The sequence below is a fragment of the Furipterus horrens genome, unplaced genomic scaffold (assembly GCF_987537825.1).
Source record: "Furipterus horrens unplaced genomic scaffold, mFurHor1.1.pri manual_scaffold_6, whole genome shotgun sequence".
Classification (NCBI taxonomy): Eukaryota; Metazoa; Chordata; class Mammalia; order Chiroptera; family Furipteridae; genus Furipterus; species Furipterus horrens.
In genome coordinates this window covers 66,693,666-66,707,722 of record NW_028327176.1, presented here as the reverse complement: position 1 = coordinate 66,707,722, position 14,057 = coordinate 66,693,666, and the positions used below count along the sequence as shown (strand labels likewise).

Below are 14,057 nucleotides of genomic sequence, written 5' to 3'. Positions count from 1 at the left end.
GGCAGTACGGAGTGCTGGGAGGGTCAATCTGCGCTGGAGTCGGGGCGTCTGGCATAAAAGTTCTGGATTGCGCACTGGATAAAGCTGCCTCCGCCTCCCGGCTGGGCAGGACTAACAGGGTGGAACTACGGTCACAAAACTAGGTGCCGTCGGCCTGATCCCAGTCCTCGGACAGGCGTCATGTGGCTTACAGTGGTGCTGCTGGCCGTGCTGCTGCTGGCTGTCCTCCGCAAAGTTTACCTGTGGCTGCTCTCAGGCAGCTCCCCGAATCCCTTCTCCGAGGACGTCAAACGGCCACCCGCGCCCCTAGTGACCGACAAGGAGGCCCGGAAGAAAGTCCTCAAACAAGGTCAGCGAAAGGGACCGTAGGGTCTGAAGCAATGGTGCTTTGAGGTTTCTTTCTGGCAGGCCGACTTGCTGCCGGATCCGAGCCTCAGTTTCTCAGTATGTAAAGTGCTGGTGGGGCTTGATGAACATGGAGGCGCCCCGCTTTAGTGTCCGCCACCGACGAGAGCCTTTGCTTGGGCAAGCTGGAGAACCACGGGCCCATGGGCATGTGCACCGTCCTCTGTGTGCCAAGGTCTTGGCAAAGTCGAATCCAGTCCCTGTCGTTTATTTAATTATTTTTCACTTGTGAGAATTTAATGAACTCCCCTCCATGTGGCTTCAAGCTATAAGCACACAGGTGCCACTAACACTCTTAATCTTCTTGGCGCTTCTGCTGAAGAACTTGCCCTTCACAATGACAGGCTGCTTTGGGAGTTTTCTCTCCCCCAGAACTTTTCATAGCCCCCTCGCACCCCATCAATGATAGAGGTGGCTCCAGTCTTGTTTTTGGCAGATTTTACCTGTGTCTGCTCACTGACCAAGGTCCACAGCTTATCAAGGTTGACAGTGGGGGCAGAAGCTCTGGTTCCTCTTTAAGTGGCCTCAAACCAACTTTCCCAAAGTAACTTGGATGGTATTTGTCGAAGCTGATCCTGTGATGATGCAAGCCACCAGCACTACCCCGGCCTCCCGGGGGCTTTCTGTACTTGCTGATGCAGTCAATGAGGCCCATGGGGCAGATGCGGCTCTGCCGTGGCTGTGGCTCATGAGGCCCTGTAGTTTCTGGGTCTTCTTCAGTCTTGATGGCATGTTAGTGGCCGAGATGCCAGAGGGCCCAGGCCCTGTCATTTAATATGACAGTGGTTAGTACCCACTCAAGAGGTTCGCTGCTTGGGTGTTCTATTCAAGGATGACACCTGATTGTGTTGCAAGGTAGTTTTGTTTACTTTCAGCAAGTAAAAGACACAGGGGACTCCTACCCAAAGCCCCACCTCACCTCTTCTCTTGGCTATAGATGCACACACTGGCAGTTACCTCCTACTGCAGTTATAGGCTGCAGTTCCTCTCAGCCCTCTAGCTTCTGGACTTCTAGAGGAGGTGGGCTGAAAAGGCCTCTCCAGGGCTTGTCCCCCATGTCCCAGGCATATAGAATTATAAAAGGCAGAGACCAGGCCCAGGATATTTGGTTTAAGAGCTTGGCTGACATGCCACAATTCAGACCCAATCTGCTGAAAGGAAGGTTCTGAATAGTGTTGCTTCGCTGCACCTGTCTCCCAGCTCACAGCCTAGCAGTGCAATATTCTGTTCCTAAACTTCCATAACTGCATCTGGCAGTGAGAAATCACTGGGCTGCTCCACCTTGCTGCTTCCCCCCATTCCACTGCCAATAAGCAGACTCCCAAAGGCTTAGGGGCCTGTGCCCTGGCTGAGTGGGGGCTCCTCCCCAAGGAGGAGACATAGCTTAGAAGGACCTAGTGTTATGAATGCAAAGAGTGAGCTCTCTCACCTCTACCTGCCCCATCCTGAGCTTCCCCATAGCTTTGGAGGAAAAAGACAGCTAAAAGGATACTGCTCAGAAAAGGAGCTGAGGTCTCAGGAGTCTTCTTGACCTGACTGGGCTCTGACATGGGGGGAATGCATGACTCTGTAACTCCCAGAGTCAGTGATCTCAAAATCATTCTTGCAGAGGAATGGACAGGGAACCAGTAAATTACTTTTTAAGACCACTCTAAAATCTTACTTTAAAAAAAAGATGCCCTGCCTAGTGTGGCTCAGTTGTTTGGGCACCACCTTGCAATCTAAAAGGTTGCAGGTTCCATTCCCTGTCGGGGCACATGCCTGGGTTGCAGGTTTGGTCCCCAGTCAGGGCGTGTGCAAGAGGCAACAAATTGATGTTTCTTTCTCACATCGATGTTTCTTTCCCTATCTCCCTCCCTTCCCCTCTCTCTAGAATCAATAAAGGAAAAAAAATTTTTTTTAACTTTTACTAACAAAGCAATTCATATTCCTGTGCCATTTCCATCTTCCTCCCACACCATGTGGCTAGGAAACTCATCCCTGCTTCATTTGGCAAGTTTAGTAAAGCTGACTAAAATTATATTTTTTAAAAAGTAGATTTTCTGATACTCCTAGGGTATCTGACCCGTGTTATCACACCTTTGGTAAAATTTCTGAAATCACACCTGTTTATAGAACATCTCTTTATATCAGTGAGACTCTTAGAAGAGATGAAGTATGTAATTTTTCCACTTGCCCTTCAGAGGAAGAAAAGCAATGAGAGTCTTATTCAAACAGCTCATAGATAAAACCAGTAATTTTTTCCATATAATCCCAAGCATGTATCTTTACACCATTAGCCGTAGACTAGCCCCTGAGTCCTGAGTCCCATAGCCAAACCTTTGCTGCTCAGTCTTGCTTGTCCCAGATCACCTCCATTGGAAACCATGAGCCTCCTCAAGTGAAGGTGGTGTGGCCTGTCTGATGGGAACCTCACTATTTTTCAGGAAACTGCTGGGGTACTATTCCCATTTCCCATCATGAGTTCTGCCCTAGCTGCAGGTGCTCCAGAAAGCGCACTCCTTTGATGAAAGGAAGTAGGGCTGGAGTTGCAGGGGAGAAGCTTATATGTGGTTACTAAGTGCTAAAACCCTAGGAGGTAAATGCACAAAGAATACAAGACAACCAGGTCAGAAATCATTATCCAAGGATGTCTTATATTGCCTGGCAGATGTTCCTCAACCTCCAAGTGTTAGACCTAGGTTGGGACCTGAATCCTGCCTCCTAGAGACAGTTCCTACCCAACCAACCAGAAACCAAAGGCACACCAGAACTGAAACTACCTTTTTGACAACCTTATACCCAAAACGAGTATAGAAATACTAATTAAAGTGACCACAAGGACTGACCTACCCACCCTGCTCCTGAGCCACGCAAGGAAACAGGGTCAGGTGGCCACTCCTCTTCACTATGGAAGCAGGCCAGGTAGCAGTTCCAGAATCTTCTATAGAACAGGTCCTCTGTCCAGTGGAGACGCAAGCAAGTAAGCCCTGGATGAGTTGCTGCTGCTGACTGCTTCACTAAGAGTCCACACCAGTCCCAGAGGGAGTCCCTTTAAGAGAGTGTCATCTGAAATTGCCAAATTTGTCACTGAACTCAAAGGGTTCACTGCATGGGGTGCTGTATTCAAGAACGAGATGTGGTTATCACAAGGTATGTCTCCCCAAGGTATGAGCACCCCAAGCGGCGAACCCCTCGAGTTTGGTAACATGGCTAAATTAACAAGAAGCAGTAGACAAGAAGAGACCTTTTCTTTAACTTAGCTCCAGGACCTTAACTTTTTCACTAACCCTTCCACATGCACCCAGGGGTATCAGGGAGCTGCACAGAAGTCTCCTTCAACCTGTATAAGACATTTCATTTTTCCCACTAAGTGATTCAACTGATTATGCCTGAACCCAACTCATATGGTTCAACCCTGATTTTGAGACTTTGACAAAGGCTCAACGGGGCGCCTCAGGCTCAGAAACTGCTCTCCCATCAATCAGAGTACCTCTGCTGTCAACTTTGAAACATATTTTGGGGTTCCTCCTAAGGTTGAAAGAAAGAGCTCTGGTGCTTTTTTTTTTTTGTAATTAATTAATTAATTTTAAAAATGGATTCCCTGTTTGATCTCAAGGATCCCTCTCAGTTGACGATTTTAGAATTTTGTGTGACACATCTTGCCTCACAGAGACAAAACTGTTCTAAGTGGAAGGACTATTAGTCTGCACTTCTGAGATCAGAGTTTTAGCTTGGACTCTGTCAATAATTTACTGCATCACCTTAGCAAGTCATTCCACTTACATGGGTTGGTCTAAAAATGAAATGACTAGTTTAACTCTTTCAGACCAAGTTGTGATCTATTAGTGGGATATGAAATCAAGATGGTGGGTTGCAACTAGCATTTTCAAATGCAGTAGAACAGAAATTATGAGCGCACCACACATAGTTCTGGTAAGTATTGTATTATGAACCTTTTGTTTCAGGTATTAATAGTCTATATATACATATGCTCTGGGTTGTGATATAAAAAATATTTTTAACTACAGGTCTTTCTAAAAATCGTTTGAAAAGTTAAAGTTGACCACGTCCTCTTGCAGCTTGAAAAATTCCGACTCTCATTCTGGGAAGTGATCTTTAAAGAACAGACCTTGGCCCTGGCTGGTGTGGCTCAGTGGATTGAATGCTGGCCTGCAAACCGAAAGGTTGACGATTCAATTCCTTGTCAGGGCACATGCCTGGGTTGCAGGCCAGGTCTCCAACTGGGGACGTGTGAGAAGCAACTAACCAATGTATTTCCCACACATGGACATTTCTCTCCTCTTCCTCCCTTCTGCTCTTTCTTAAAGCAAATAAAATCTTTAAAGAACAGACCTTGTGTTGGATGCGCCCATACAGCACCTCCTGCTGTCCAGTGTGTCTTATTTAGGTGCTGCCCCCTCAGCCCTGCCTCCAGACTTCCCTGATGTGAGGGAGAGGTGCTGTGATGTCTCAGAATAGCAGCCTCCAAGGAGCTCTGTCCTGCCCAGGTCTCTGCATCTGGATCTTAACGAACCATTGTACTACCAGGCTGCCCCACTGGTGCTTGCAGACCCCACATTTTCCAAAGATAACCAACTTGTGAATGGACAGTTCTATGAGCCAGTAGCTTGCCCCTCAACACAGTGTTTCTGTCCCCTAACTCCTTGTTTTCTTCCTTCTCTAGTTCTCTTTTTCTGCACTCAGAGTTCTCAGCCTGTATTGCTGTCAGCTTTCTGTTCTTGTTCCTATAATAGTTGACTGATTCCTACTGTCTTTGAAAGTAGGGAGTATTCCCATGTACACAGCAACTTACGTTAAATCAGTTTAGATCAAACCAAATCACTTTGTTTAATCTGCCTGGCTGGAACTGAGTGTTTTCCATGTAAAATGTTTGTGATATTTTCATAAGGAGCTCTGTGCCTAACTGCACTAGACCTTTCTAGCATTGTACAAGCTAGAGAAGACTTCCTTGGTTTCCATATCTTTGCTCTTTTGCTGCCCCTGCCTGAGAAGCCCACCCTCCATCTCTTCCCTCTGCTGCAGCCTTCTCAGTCAGCCGAGTGCCAGAGAAGCTGGATGTGGTGGTTATTGGCAGTGGCATTGGGGGCCTGGCTGCAGCAGCAATTCTGGCCAAAGCTGGCAAGCGAGTTCTGGTGCTGGAACAACATACCAAGGCAGGAGGCTGTTGTCATACCTTTGGACAGGATGGCCTTGAATTTGACACGGGTAAGGTTTATGTGGAAAATGGTTGGGAGCATGGCTCTATCTCAGGACTCTTGGAGCAGCCATTGTGGGATGATACACAGCATTTCTGTTGCTTTGGAGGCCCAGTTTTCTCTCTGGGCACCTCTTCCCTTCTCTGATAGCCATGCCTACTGGGAGCCGAAGTGGGCAGGGATCTGGTGGTTTCTGCTCTAACTCCTCTCCACAGCAAAGGTGAATAGTCTCCTCTGGGCATGGATTCAGCCAGGACAACCTCTCTCACCTTGCTTCTCTGTCCACCTTTGCAGGGCTCAATCCCCTTAGCCCTAAGACACCTTGTCTGTCTGTATCCCAACAGGAATCCATTACATTGGGAGCATGCAGGAAGGCAGCCCTGGCTGTTTTATGTTGGATCAGATCACTGAGGGGCAGCTGGACTGGGTTGCCTTGTCCTCTCCCTTTGACATCATGGTACTAGAAGGGCCCAGTGGCCGAAAGGAGTTCCCCATGTACAGTGGGGAGAAAGCCTACATTCAGGGTCTCAAAGAGAAGTTTCCCCAGGAAGAAGCTGCCATTGACAAGTACATAAAGCTGATTAAGGTAATGGGGATGTGCTAAGGATCCCCTTGTTTATTCCTGACAAGGCTGACTTTCTTCATTAATGGAGTGACTGGTTGGGGAGGCACCTGAGCTGGCCTCTGTGCCTCTGGAGCCTGGGTTCATCAGGTGCCACTGTCACTCTGGCCTCTGGGGAGTGCCTTGCTCTCTTAGCAGGCTGGCTTTTGTGTCGTCCGATTATTACCCTCTTTTACTTCATCTGAGACCAGATTGGTTTTTTCAAAAGGAATTTGGGCAGGAAACTGAAAAGCAAAAGATTCATCTGAGTGTAGAATGGGAAGAATTCACAGAGTACAGATTCTTAAAAATCCAAATTGAGCCTGAGTCCATCCAGGGGTGAGTGCTGGGGCAGGCTATTGGAATGGTGATTCTGTCACAGCAGTTCTAGACACGAGACCTGTTCCTTCTTCCTTGTTTTCTTCCCCAGCTGGTGTCCAGGGGAGCCTTTCATGCCATCTTGATGAAGACCCTCCCGTTGCCTGTGGCTCAGATACTCAACAAGTGTGGGCTGCTCACCCGTTTTTCTCCATTCCTTCACGCGTCCACCCAGAGTCTGGCTGAGGTCCTGCAGCAGCTGCCTGCCTCCCAGGAGCTCCAGGCAGTGCTCAGCTACATCTTCCCCACTTACGGTGGGTGCTGGCCTTGGGCCTTGGGCAGCTCCTGGAGGAGGAGGTGCTGCCTTCCTGGCTCTTAGTCTTGCTTCCTGAATGTGCGTGGCTAAGTGAAATGTGGTATAAACCCTTATGAATGAGGAACCTGCCCACCTACCTGCTGAACTCCTTTGTAAAAATTTCTTCATCCATACCCTGGGTGATTTTCCTTTTTCACCAGCACTGTCCTCCTTGGTCTCAGCAGCATGACAGTCCCACTGGCCCCAAGATCTGTAAGGTACCTCATATTTGCATGGAAACCAGCCCTCTGACTGCCCCGAGCCTGGGGCTCATTTGAACCCTGGGACTCAGGCTGCGTGTTTTCTGACAAGAATCCATATCCCTTTCTGAGTGGTGCCCCTGCTCGCACTTGCCTCATCGCCCCCTTCTTCCTTCTGCAGGTGTGACCCCCAGCCACACCACCTTTTCTATGCATGCTCTGCTGGTCGACCATTACATGAAGGGGGCCTTTTACCCTCGAGGGGGTTCTAGCGAAATCGCCTTCCACACCATCCCTGTGATTCAGCAGGCCGGTGGTGCTGTCCTGACAAGGGCCTCTGTGCAGAGTGTGCTACTGGACTCAGCTGGGAAAGCCTGTGGTGAGGGTCCTGCATCGTGCTTCGTGGGCCCTGGGCTGGGTGGGAGAGGCCTGGGCTGCAGGGAAAAGAAAGCACTGAGGGCAGAAGGTGCAGCAGAACTGACTTCCTCACGAGGGTTAAAGGCTGGAGTCTGCTCCAGAGCGGGACTTGGGTAGAGCAATTGGTGTGGAGGGAAAGGGGACTCAAGAAGGATAAAGGATTGTATGGTTTGCAAAGAACAGTATTTAATCATTTATTCAATAGATAAGAATAGTTATCCAGTAATCCATTACCCCCTTGAGTGTAGAGGCAGTGTCTTTTTAATCTTTGTCTATAGATCTTAGCACATAATAGAGGCTCAATAAATGTTTATTCAGTGATTAATGGAATGACTAAGGGAGCTGGGCACTCCCTAGGGCACTATAGAGGCCAGCAGAATACCCTGCCCTCAACCTGCAAATGGAAGAGTGAGGTCTAGAATCTTGTTATCCTGGCTCAGGTCTTTGTTATTATCTGCACAGAGTCAAAATCCCACTATGGAAGAACTTTATGAAAGACTCTGGGAAACAGCAGACCATCTATGACTTGTGGGTGCTTAAGAAGCATTAGGGAAGGGGACAGAGAGAGGCCTGAAGAAATAGGGCTGGTGTGACAGGGAATTCACCAGAGGAACCTTTTAAGGAGGAGATGGTGAGTGGGTGGCCTGGTGCACCAAAAAAAGTCAAAGGAGAAAAGGCCATCAGCAATCTCTGAGAAGGCATTTGCAGAAGAGAGTAGGAAGGTGCCAGTGGTGAAAAAGAGGGAGCTGTCAGTAGGGTGAGATTTTTTTCTCATCTTTGTGAACAGATGAGTAGAGTTCTCCTTCCAGCCAAAAGGGGTCCATGAAGCAAGGTGGATTTATCAGTTCAATTTAATTCAGCTCAGAATATATTTATTTGTGTCTTTTCATGGGCTAGGTGATAAAATATAAAAATAAAAAGACAAGTCCTAATCTCTAACTCAAGAACTTTCCAGCCTCATAGGGATGATCACTGTGATATAATTTAGGTGTCATATAGAAGCACATGCTAGAACTGGAGGTGAAATGAAGGATGGCAGAGCAGGGAGGGCCTCAGAGTGAAGGCAGAGGTACTTGAGTGAGGTCATAAAGGGTCAGAAGAAGCTAGCCAGAGGTTATGGGAGGTTATTCCAGGCAAGGGGAAGAGAATGTGCAAAGGCACAGAGATATGGAAGAGCTGAGTATTTTTAAGCATCTGAAAATATTAGGCTGAGCCATTAGAAAATGCTGTTTTTATAAGTAAACAGTGGTTGACTATCAGCTGTCTCATGTGGTTGTACCTAATAACTTAGTGAGTGACTAGAAACGAGGTGAACACACAACATGGTCCACATTGTGGAAGGCTGATACAAGACGTTAATGTGAAGGGTGTTGGGTTTGACTAAAGAAAAGGGAGCCCACACAGGGTAGGGAGAAAGCTAGGGACGGTGAGCACAGAGCAACTGGGGGACACACTGAGAGTGCTTGTGGATGTTTTACTTAGTTTACTGTTTTGCCTGGGGCATGCCTGCCTGGCCCTAGGTGGCTAGATGCCCAGGTCTGAGAAAATGAAGTGTAGGCTGGGTGGGACCTGTTCAGGATGTGAGCCTTTATTTTTCTCCTGGAGTGCACAGAACCTCAGTCAAGTTCTTGTGCCTGCAGGTGTCAGTGTGAAGAAGGGTCAAGAGCTCGTGAACATCTATTGCCCCATTGTGATCTCTGATGCAGGACTGTTCAATACCTACAAGTACTTGTTGCCAGAGAATGCCCGCTGCCTGCCAGGTAAGACTGGGCTGTGTAGCTCTCTCCCAGGTTCCCAACATTGCCTGGCTGATGCTTTTCCCAGGGTGATGGCTGCCCTTTGACTGTCCTTAAGCAGAAAAGGTGAGTACGCTGGTCTCTAACTTGTTCCCAGCAAGGCCTCTGTGCAGGGGTTGGGAAACAACTTCCTTTGTATCACATCACTCCAAAGACCCTTTGGTCCTTATTTATCTTTTCATTCGTGTCATGTTTACCCCCTTCCCCTCATAACCTCAACCACGTTTCCCTCTCTTCTTCTAAGTTTCCTTTCTAAGTTTGTGGTATGAATTCTGCTTCCTTCCTTAATTTCTCACTTTTTTTGAATGGGAAAGACTGGTCTGACATTATCAGTAAGGGAAGCTAAGGCTGGCATGGAGAAAAAAGACTTGATGTAATTGTTGCATGCCTTATTTGGGAACCAAGGTTATATTTTCCTGCTTCTTTCAGGAACCAGCTCCTTATTGGGAATGAGGCTGCAAGCATACCCTTTTGGCTTTCTTCCATTCCTTGAACCTTGTTCCCAAAATCTGGATGCCAGGTAGAAATAAGCCTCATTGCAGTCTTCTCTTCTGCTAAGCCCTGTCTGAAAAGAAAAGCCTGGTTTTGCGCAGGAGGAGGAGGTGGACATAGTTTTTTGGCTCTGGGTAGGTCATTGCATTTGATCCTCATAGCCACCTGGGAGAGAGCCATCATCATCCTGATGTTTATGGCTGGGGAAACTGAGGCCATGCAGGGGAAATAATGCCTATCTGAAGGTGGTAGAGCTGAGGTGAGAATGCTGGTGTACCTGGGCTCTTGACCCCCTCTTGTCTGAGAAGCATGGGACTTCCAGAGACAAGACCTCACTAAAAGGGGCAGGGGAGCAGGTGAAGAACAAAGTGGCTGTAAAGAACTGAGTGCTATGGGTAGTGTGACCATAGCACCTATCGAAAACAGGCCACCTTTGAGAGCAAAGGGGGACGTTATAACAATTACAGTAGGGCAATTGGCATAAGCTTCACAGCCAGCCGTCACGAGGAGGGAAGGGGGCTGTGGGCTTCTGCAGTTGCAGTAAGGAGCAGTGGACTGCCTGAGGGCTGCAAGAGCACCTTATCACCTGGGGCCCAGCACCCAGGGGGAATCACACTGCTGGCACTCCTCCAGCTGCGGTTGAGTGGGCATAGACAGAACCAGGGGCCCAGAAGTGAAACTCCCTAGGCCTTCTGAAGCCCCTAAGAGCAGCAACTACCTCCACCTAGTCCATTTTCCCTTTCTCCAGTTAGCAGGAAGAAGTTTAGGAAGCATATACCTGGCCGAAAAATATAACCTAGGGTCCCAAACAAGGCACAGTTATACCAAGCCTTTCTTCTCCACACTGGCCTTAGCTTCCCTTATTGCTATTATGAGACCAGGCTTTCCTACTCAAAAAATTTCCTCTCCAAACTATCCTGAGTCACCGCCTCAAGGCTCAGCAGTGAAATTTAAGAAACGCGCTCCCAGGGACTTTCGGTCAAGATGCTGGCGTAGGAAGACATGGTTCACCTCTTCACACAACCACATCAAAATTACAACTAAAATATTGCTCTGGGTTGCGGGTTGAGGGTGCGCGAGAGGCAACCACACACTGATGTTTCTCTCTTTCTCTTTCTCTCTCCCTTCCCCTCTCTCAGCCAAGGTTAGGTAAGGCCAATTGTTATTTCAACAGTTACAGAGGAATTCACATGATAAAAATGGCCCAGGCGCTAGGCTGGCAATCGAGGCTAGGCTGCAGATGCAGTGAGCAGCCCCAGCAGGCTCTCCCAGGGCATGTGGCCATCTTGGGCCACAGTGCACACAGCCCTCACCCGCTTTCTTTGACAGGTGTGAAGCAGCAGCTGAAGATGGTGCGGCCAGGCTTGGGCATGTTATCTGTATTCATCTGCCTACGAGGCACCAAGAAGGACTTGGGACTGCAGACCACCAACTACTATGTTTATTTTGACACAGACATGGACAAGGCGTAAGGCATGTGTGTGCATGTGGGGAGCGAGGGTGTGAGCGTGAGCTCACTGCCCACAGGACCCCTGCTTCCTCCCTGGCCCTGGGAAGTCAGGAGCAGGAGATGAAATGGGAGGAAGCAGGCAAGAATTTACCCAGGAAGGGTTTTTGCACCTAGGCTGTGCCTTAGCTTCACCCCTGGGGGGTAAGGGGTGTCCTTGGAGATGAACTGTCCCCGGGGTGGCGCTGTTGGCTGTGAGGACCAAGGCCTGGGGCTGGCAGCTATACCCCTCTCACCTTCAGGATGGAGCTCTACCTCTCCATGCCCAGGGAAAGGGCTGCAGCACACATGCCCCTTCTCTTCATTGCTTCTCCATCAGCTAAGGACCCGACTTGGGAGGACCGATTTCCAGGTGTGGCTTGACATCCTGGGGGATGGGGTTGGGGTGGGAAGGGGCCAGGCAGCAGTAACCCCGCTCTGTATCCCCAAGACCGATCCACTATGATCGTGCTGGTGCCCACCTCCTATGAGTGGTTTGAGGAGTGGCAGGAAGAGCCAAACGGAAAGCGGAGCAGCGACTATGAGAGCCTGAAAGCCTCCTTTGTTGAAGCCTCTCTGTTGGTTGTCATGAAGCTTTTCCCACAGCTGGAGGGAAAGGTAGGTAGACCATGTCGTTGCGGCAACAGAACGCTGGTGCCATTTCTCCCTTTTCTTTAGGGCAGGGAAATAAAACCTCAAGATAGCCAAGCTCCGGGGAAGGCAGGGAACCCACACAGGCCGTCAGCTCATTCAAGGAGAGCAGAAGATAAAGAGATGAGGATCTGACAAGGTCTCACTCCTACCCTGTGGCTACCTTTTTTGCCTCTTAGGTGGACAGTGTGACTGGAGGATCCCCGCTGACCAATCAGTTCTATCTGGCTGCTTTCCGGGGTGCCACTTATGGGGCTGACCACGACCTAGGCCGCCTGCATCCTCATGGGATAGCCTCCATCAGGGCCCAAAGCCCCATCCCCAACCTCTACCTGACAGGTACGCTCACTGCCTCATTTTGCCAAGAGCTTAGACCCAAGGCCTGCCTATCACCCACAGCCCTCTGTTCCGATCCTCAGGTCCTTCTGCCCCTGCAGCCTCCCACACCCTAACTGGGCTGCTTCTGCAGGCTGTAGATCCTGGGCCTGATCTGAAGCCATCTCTGCGTGGCCCCGTATAGAGGGATGAACACGAGGGCCCTTGCCCTCTCTACCACTTGGGGGGATGCTCATGGATCTCTGCTCTTGTCTCCTAGGCCAGGATATCTTCACCTGTGGGTTGATGGGGGCCCTGCAAGGGGCTCTTCTGTGCAGCAGTGCCATCCTGAAGCGGAACTTGTACTTAGACCTTAAGAAGCTTGGTTCAAGCGTCCTGGCACAAAAGAAGAAGAATTAGTTTGGCCAGAGATGAGTCAGAGGAATTTGGCCAGGGCTATGGCATAGTCCCTGATGTAGCCATATCTTTTAGCATTCGTTTCTGCTCACATAAAGCACTATCACTTGTTTTTGATTTCTGAATGGAGATCTGACACACAGGTCTAGCATAGATCACAGTTCTTTAAATGAAGCTCTTCTGGCTGGGGCGGGGATGATCTTTCATATCTTTTATAACATGCTAGCTCTAATAAAAGGCACAGTGGGTTACTGATTTGGATAGCCTTAATGTCTCATGAAGCAGTGCTCTGCCCCCCACACCTGTCCATCCTAACTGATCAAACCAAATACTCTTCTGGTCAGGTGGGTAGAATCCTTGAGAGTGCCGGGCCAGCTGTCTCGAGGCTTCTCATCCCCTTGTAGTGCTGTGCTGCAGTATACACTGTTAAGGGAAAAGGTGCCTAGTGAGGTTTTAGCCAACACTTCATAGGTTCAGAGGCCTCCAGGTCCTACTTTTGGCTGGTTCCACTGGCTCTTTCAGAGGGTGGAGACCTATCTGTGATAGGCTCCCTGTGGTTGTGGGGGCTGGAGGTCATGACAAGATGCATTAGTCAACAAGGTATGTGTTAGGAGATACTATCTAATTCATATGCAGCCAAGGCCCTAGGTTTGTCATCCTTATAATTGGGGTGACCCTGGGTTCTCAATGTGCCAGCACCAAGACACACCCTTATGGAGCTTAGTACCTGAGCCTCAAGGCTTATCTTCCAAAGATACAGAGCAAAGGGTGACATCAGCAGTGAGGACACAGGACTGGAAAGATGACTTCACTGGGGTTAAAGCAGGTTCTAAGAGCCTTCCAGGCCAACGGTACAGCAGAGGACAAGTGCCAAGAGGAAACTAAATGCATAATGACAAAGGGCTCAGATAGCTATGTCCTGGACCTAGAACACAGGCTGCCTGGTGGAAGAATGAGTGGGGTTGGAAATCAGTCCTGATCACATCAAGGAAAGCTACAGAATGTACAGAGTTTCCAGTTTATTGGAGTTTGGGTAGGAAGGTGAATGAAGACTAAAGGTTAAAAGTCAAATGACCGTTCACTTACGTTAGGCCTCATTCAGTCAGTTTTAATCCAGTATTAATAAATGAAATGATTTTAAAGCTTTAATATTTGAAATTTATTTCAGTTTCTGTACAATGATACAAAATTACATCAACTGGCATTCATAGAAGCTCAATAAAACATTAGGTACCGAAAAATACTTATCATTAGACCAAATAAGCTTAAAAAATTATAGTTAAGTTACAAAAGCTGAAAATATAAAACACTCCAAAACAGTGGCAATCTACTAATTGGGTTAACAAAAAAGAAGAGAAACAATGTCAACAATCAGTCATTTAACATGGTAGATTTCTGAATTAAAG

At 48.5% G+C, this 14,057-nt stretch overlaps 1 protein-coding gene across 2 annotated transcripts; it reads left to right on the top strand.

Moving 5' to 3' along the window:
• RETSAT (retinol saturase) lies at positions 1-13,800 on the top strand. Of its 2 annotated transcripts, XM_090281621.1 has the most exons (11): positions 1-349; positions 5,431-5,613; positions 5,948-6,189; positions 6,635-6,836; positions 7,259-7,456; positions 9,135-9,254; positions 11,112-11,250; positions 11,532-11,641; positions 11,720-11,886; positions 12,099-12,258; positions 12,515-13,800. In XM_090281621.1, exons 1-11 carry the CDS (start codon positions 181-183, stop codon positions 12,652-12,654), a joined length of 1,830 nt encoding a protein of 609 aa, XP_090137747.1. In that variant the 5' UTR covers positions 1-180; the 3' UTR covers positions 12,655-13,800. The 2 variants fall into 2 exon arrangements, with proteins under 2 accessions (XP_090137747.1, XP_090137748.1); XM_090281622.1 differs by lacking the exon at positions 5,431-5,613 and having other exon boundaries at positions 2-349.
• Positions 13,801-14,057: the final 257 nt, after the last annotated feature.

Excerpts from the sequence above, each read along its gene's own strand:
- RETSAT (XM_090281621.1), top strand. The coding sequence starts at position 181 with ATGTGGCTTACAGTGGTGCTGCTGGCCGTGCTGCTGCTGGCTGTCCTC. Across the intron at positions 11,251-11,531 it reads GACACAGACATGGACAAGGC|GATGGAGCTCTACCTCTCCA; the intron begins GTAAGGCATGTG and ends TCTCACCTTCAG. Across the intron at positions 11,887-12,098 it reads TCCCACAGCTGGAGGGAAAG|GTGGACAGTGTGACTGGAGG; the intron begins GTAGGTAGACCA and ends TTTGCCTCTTAG.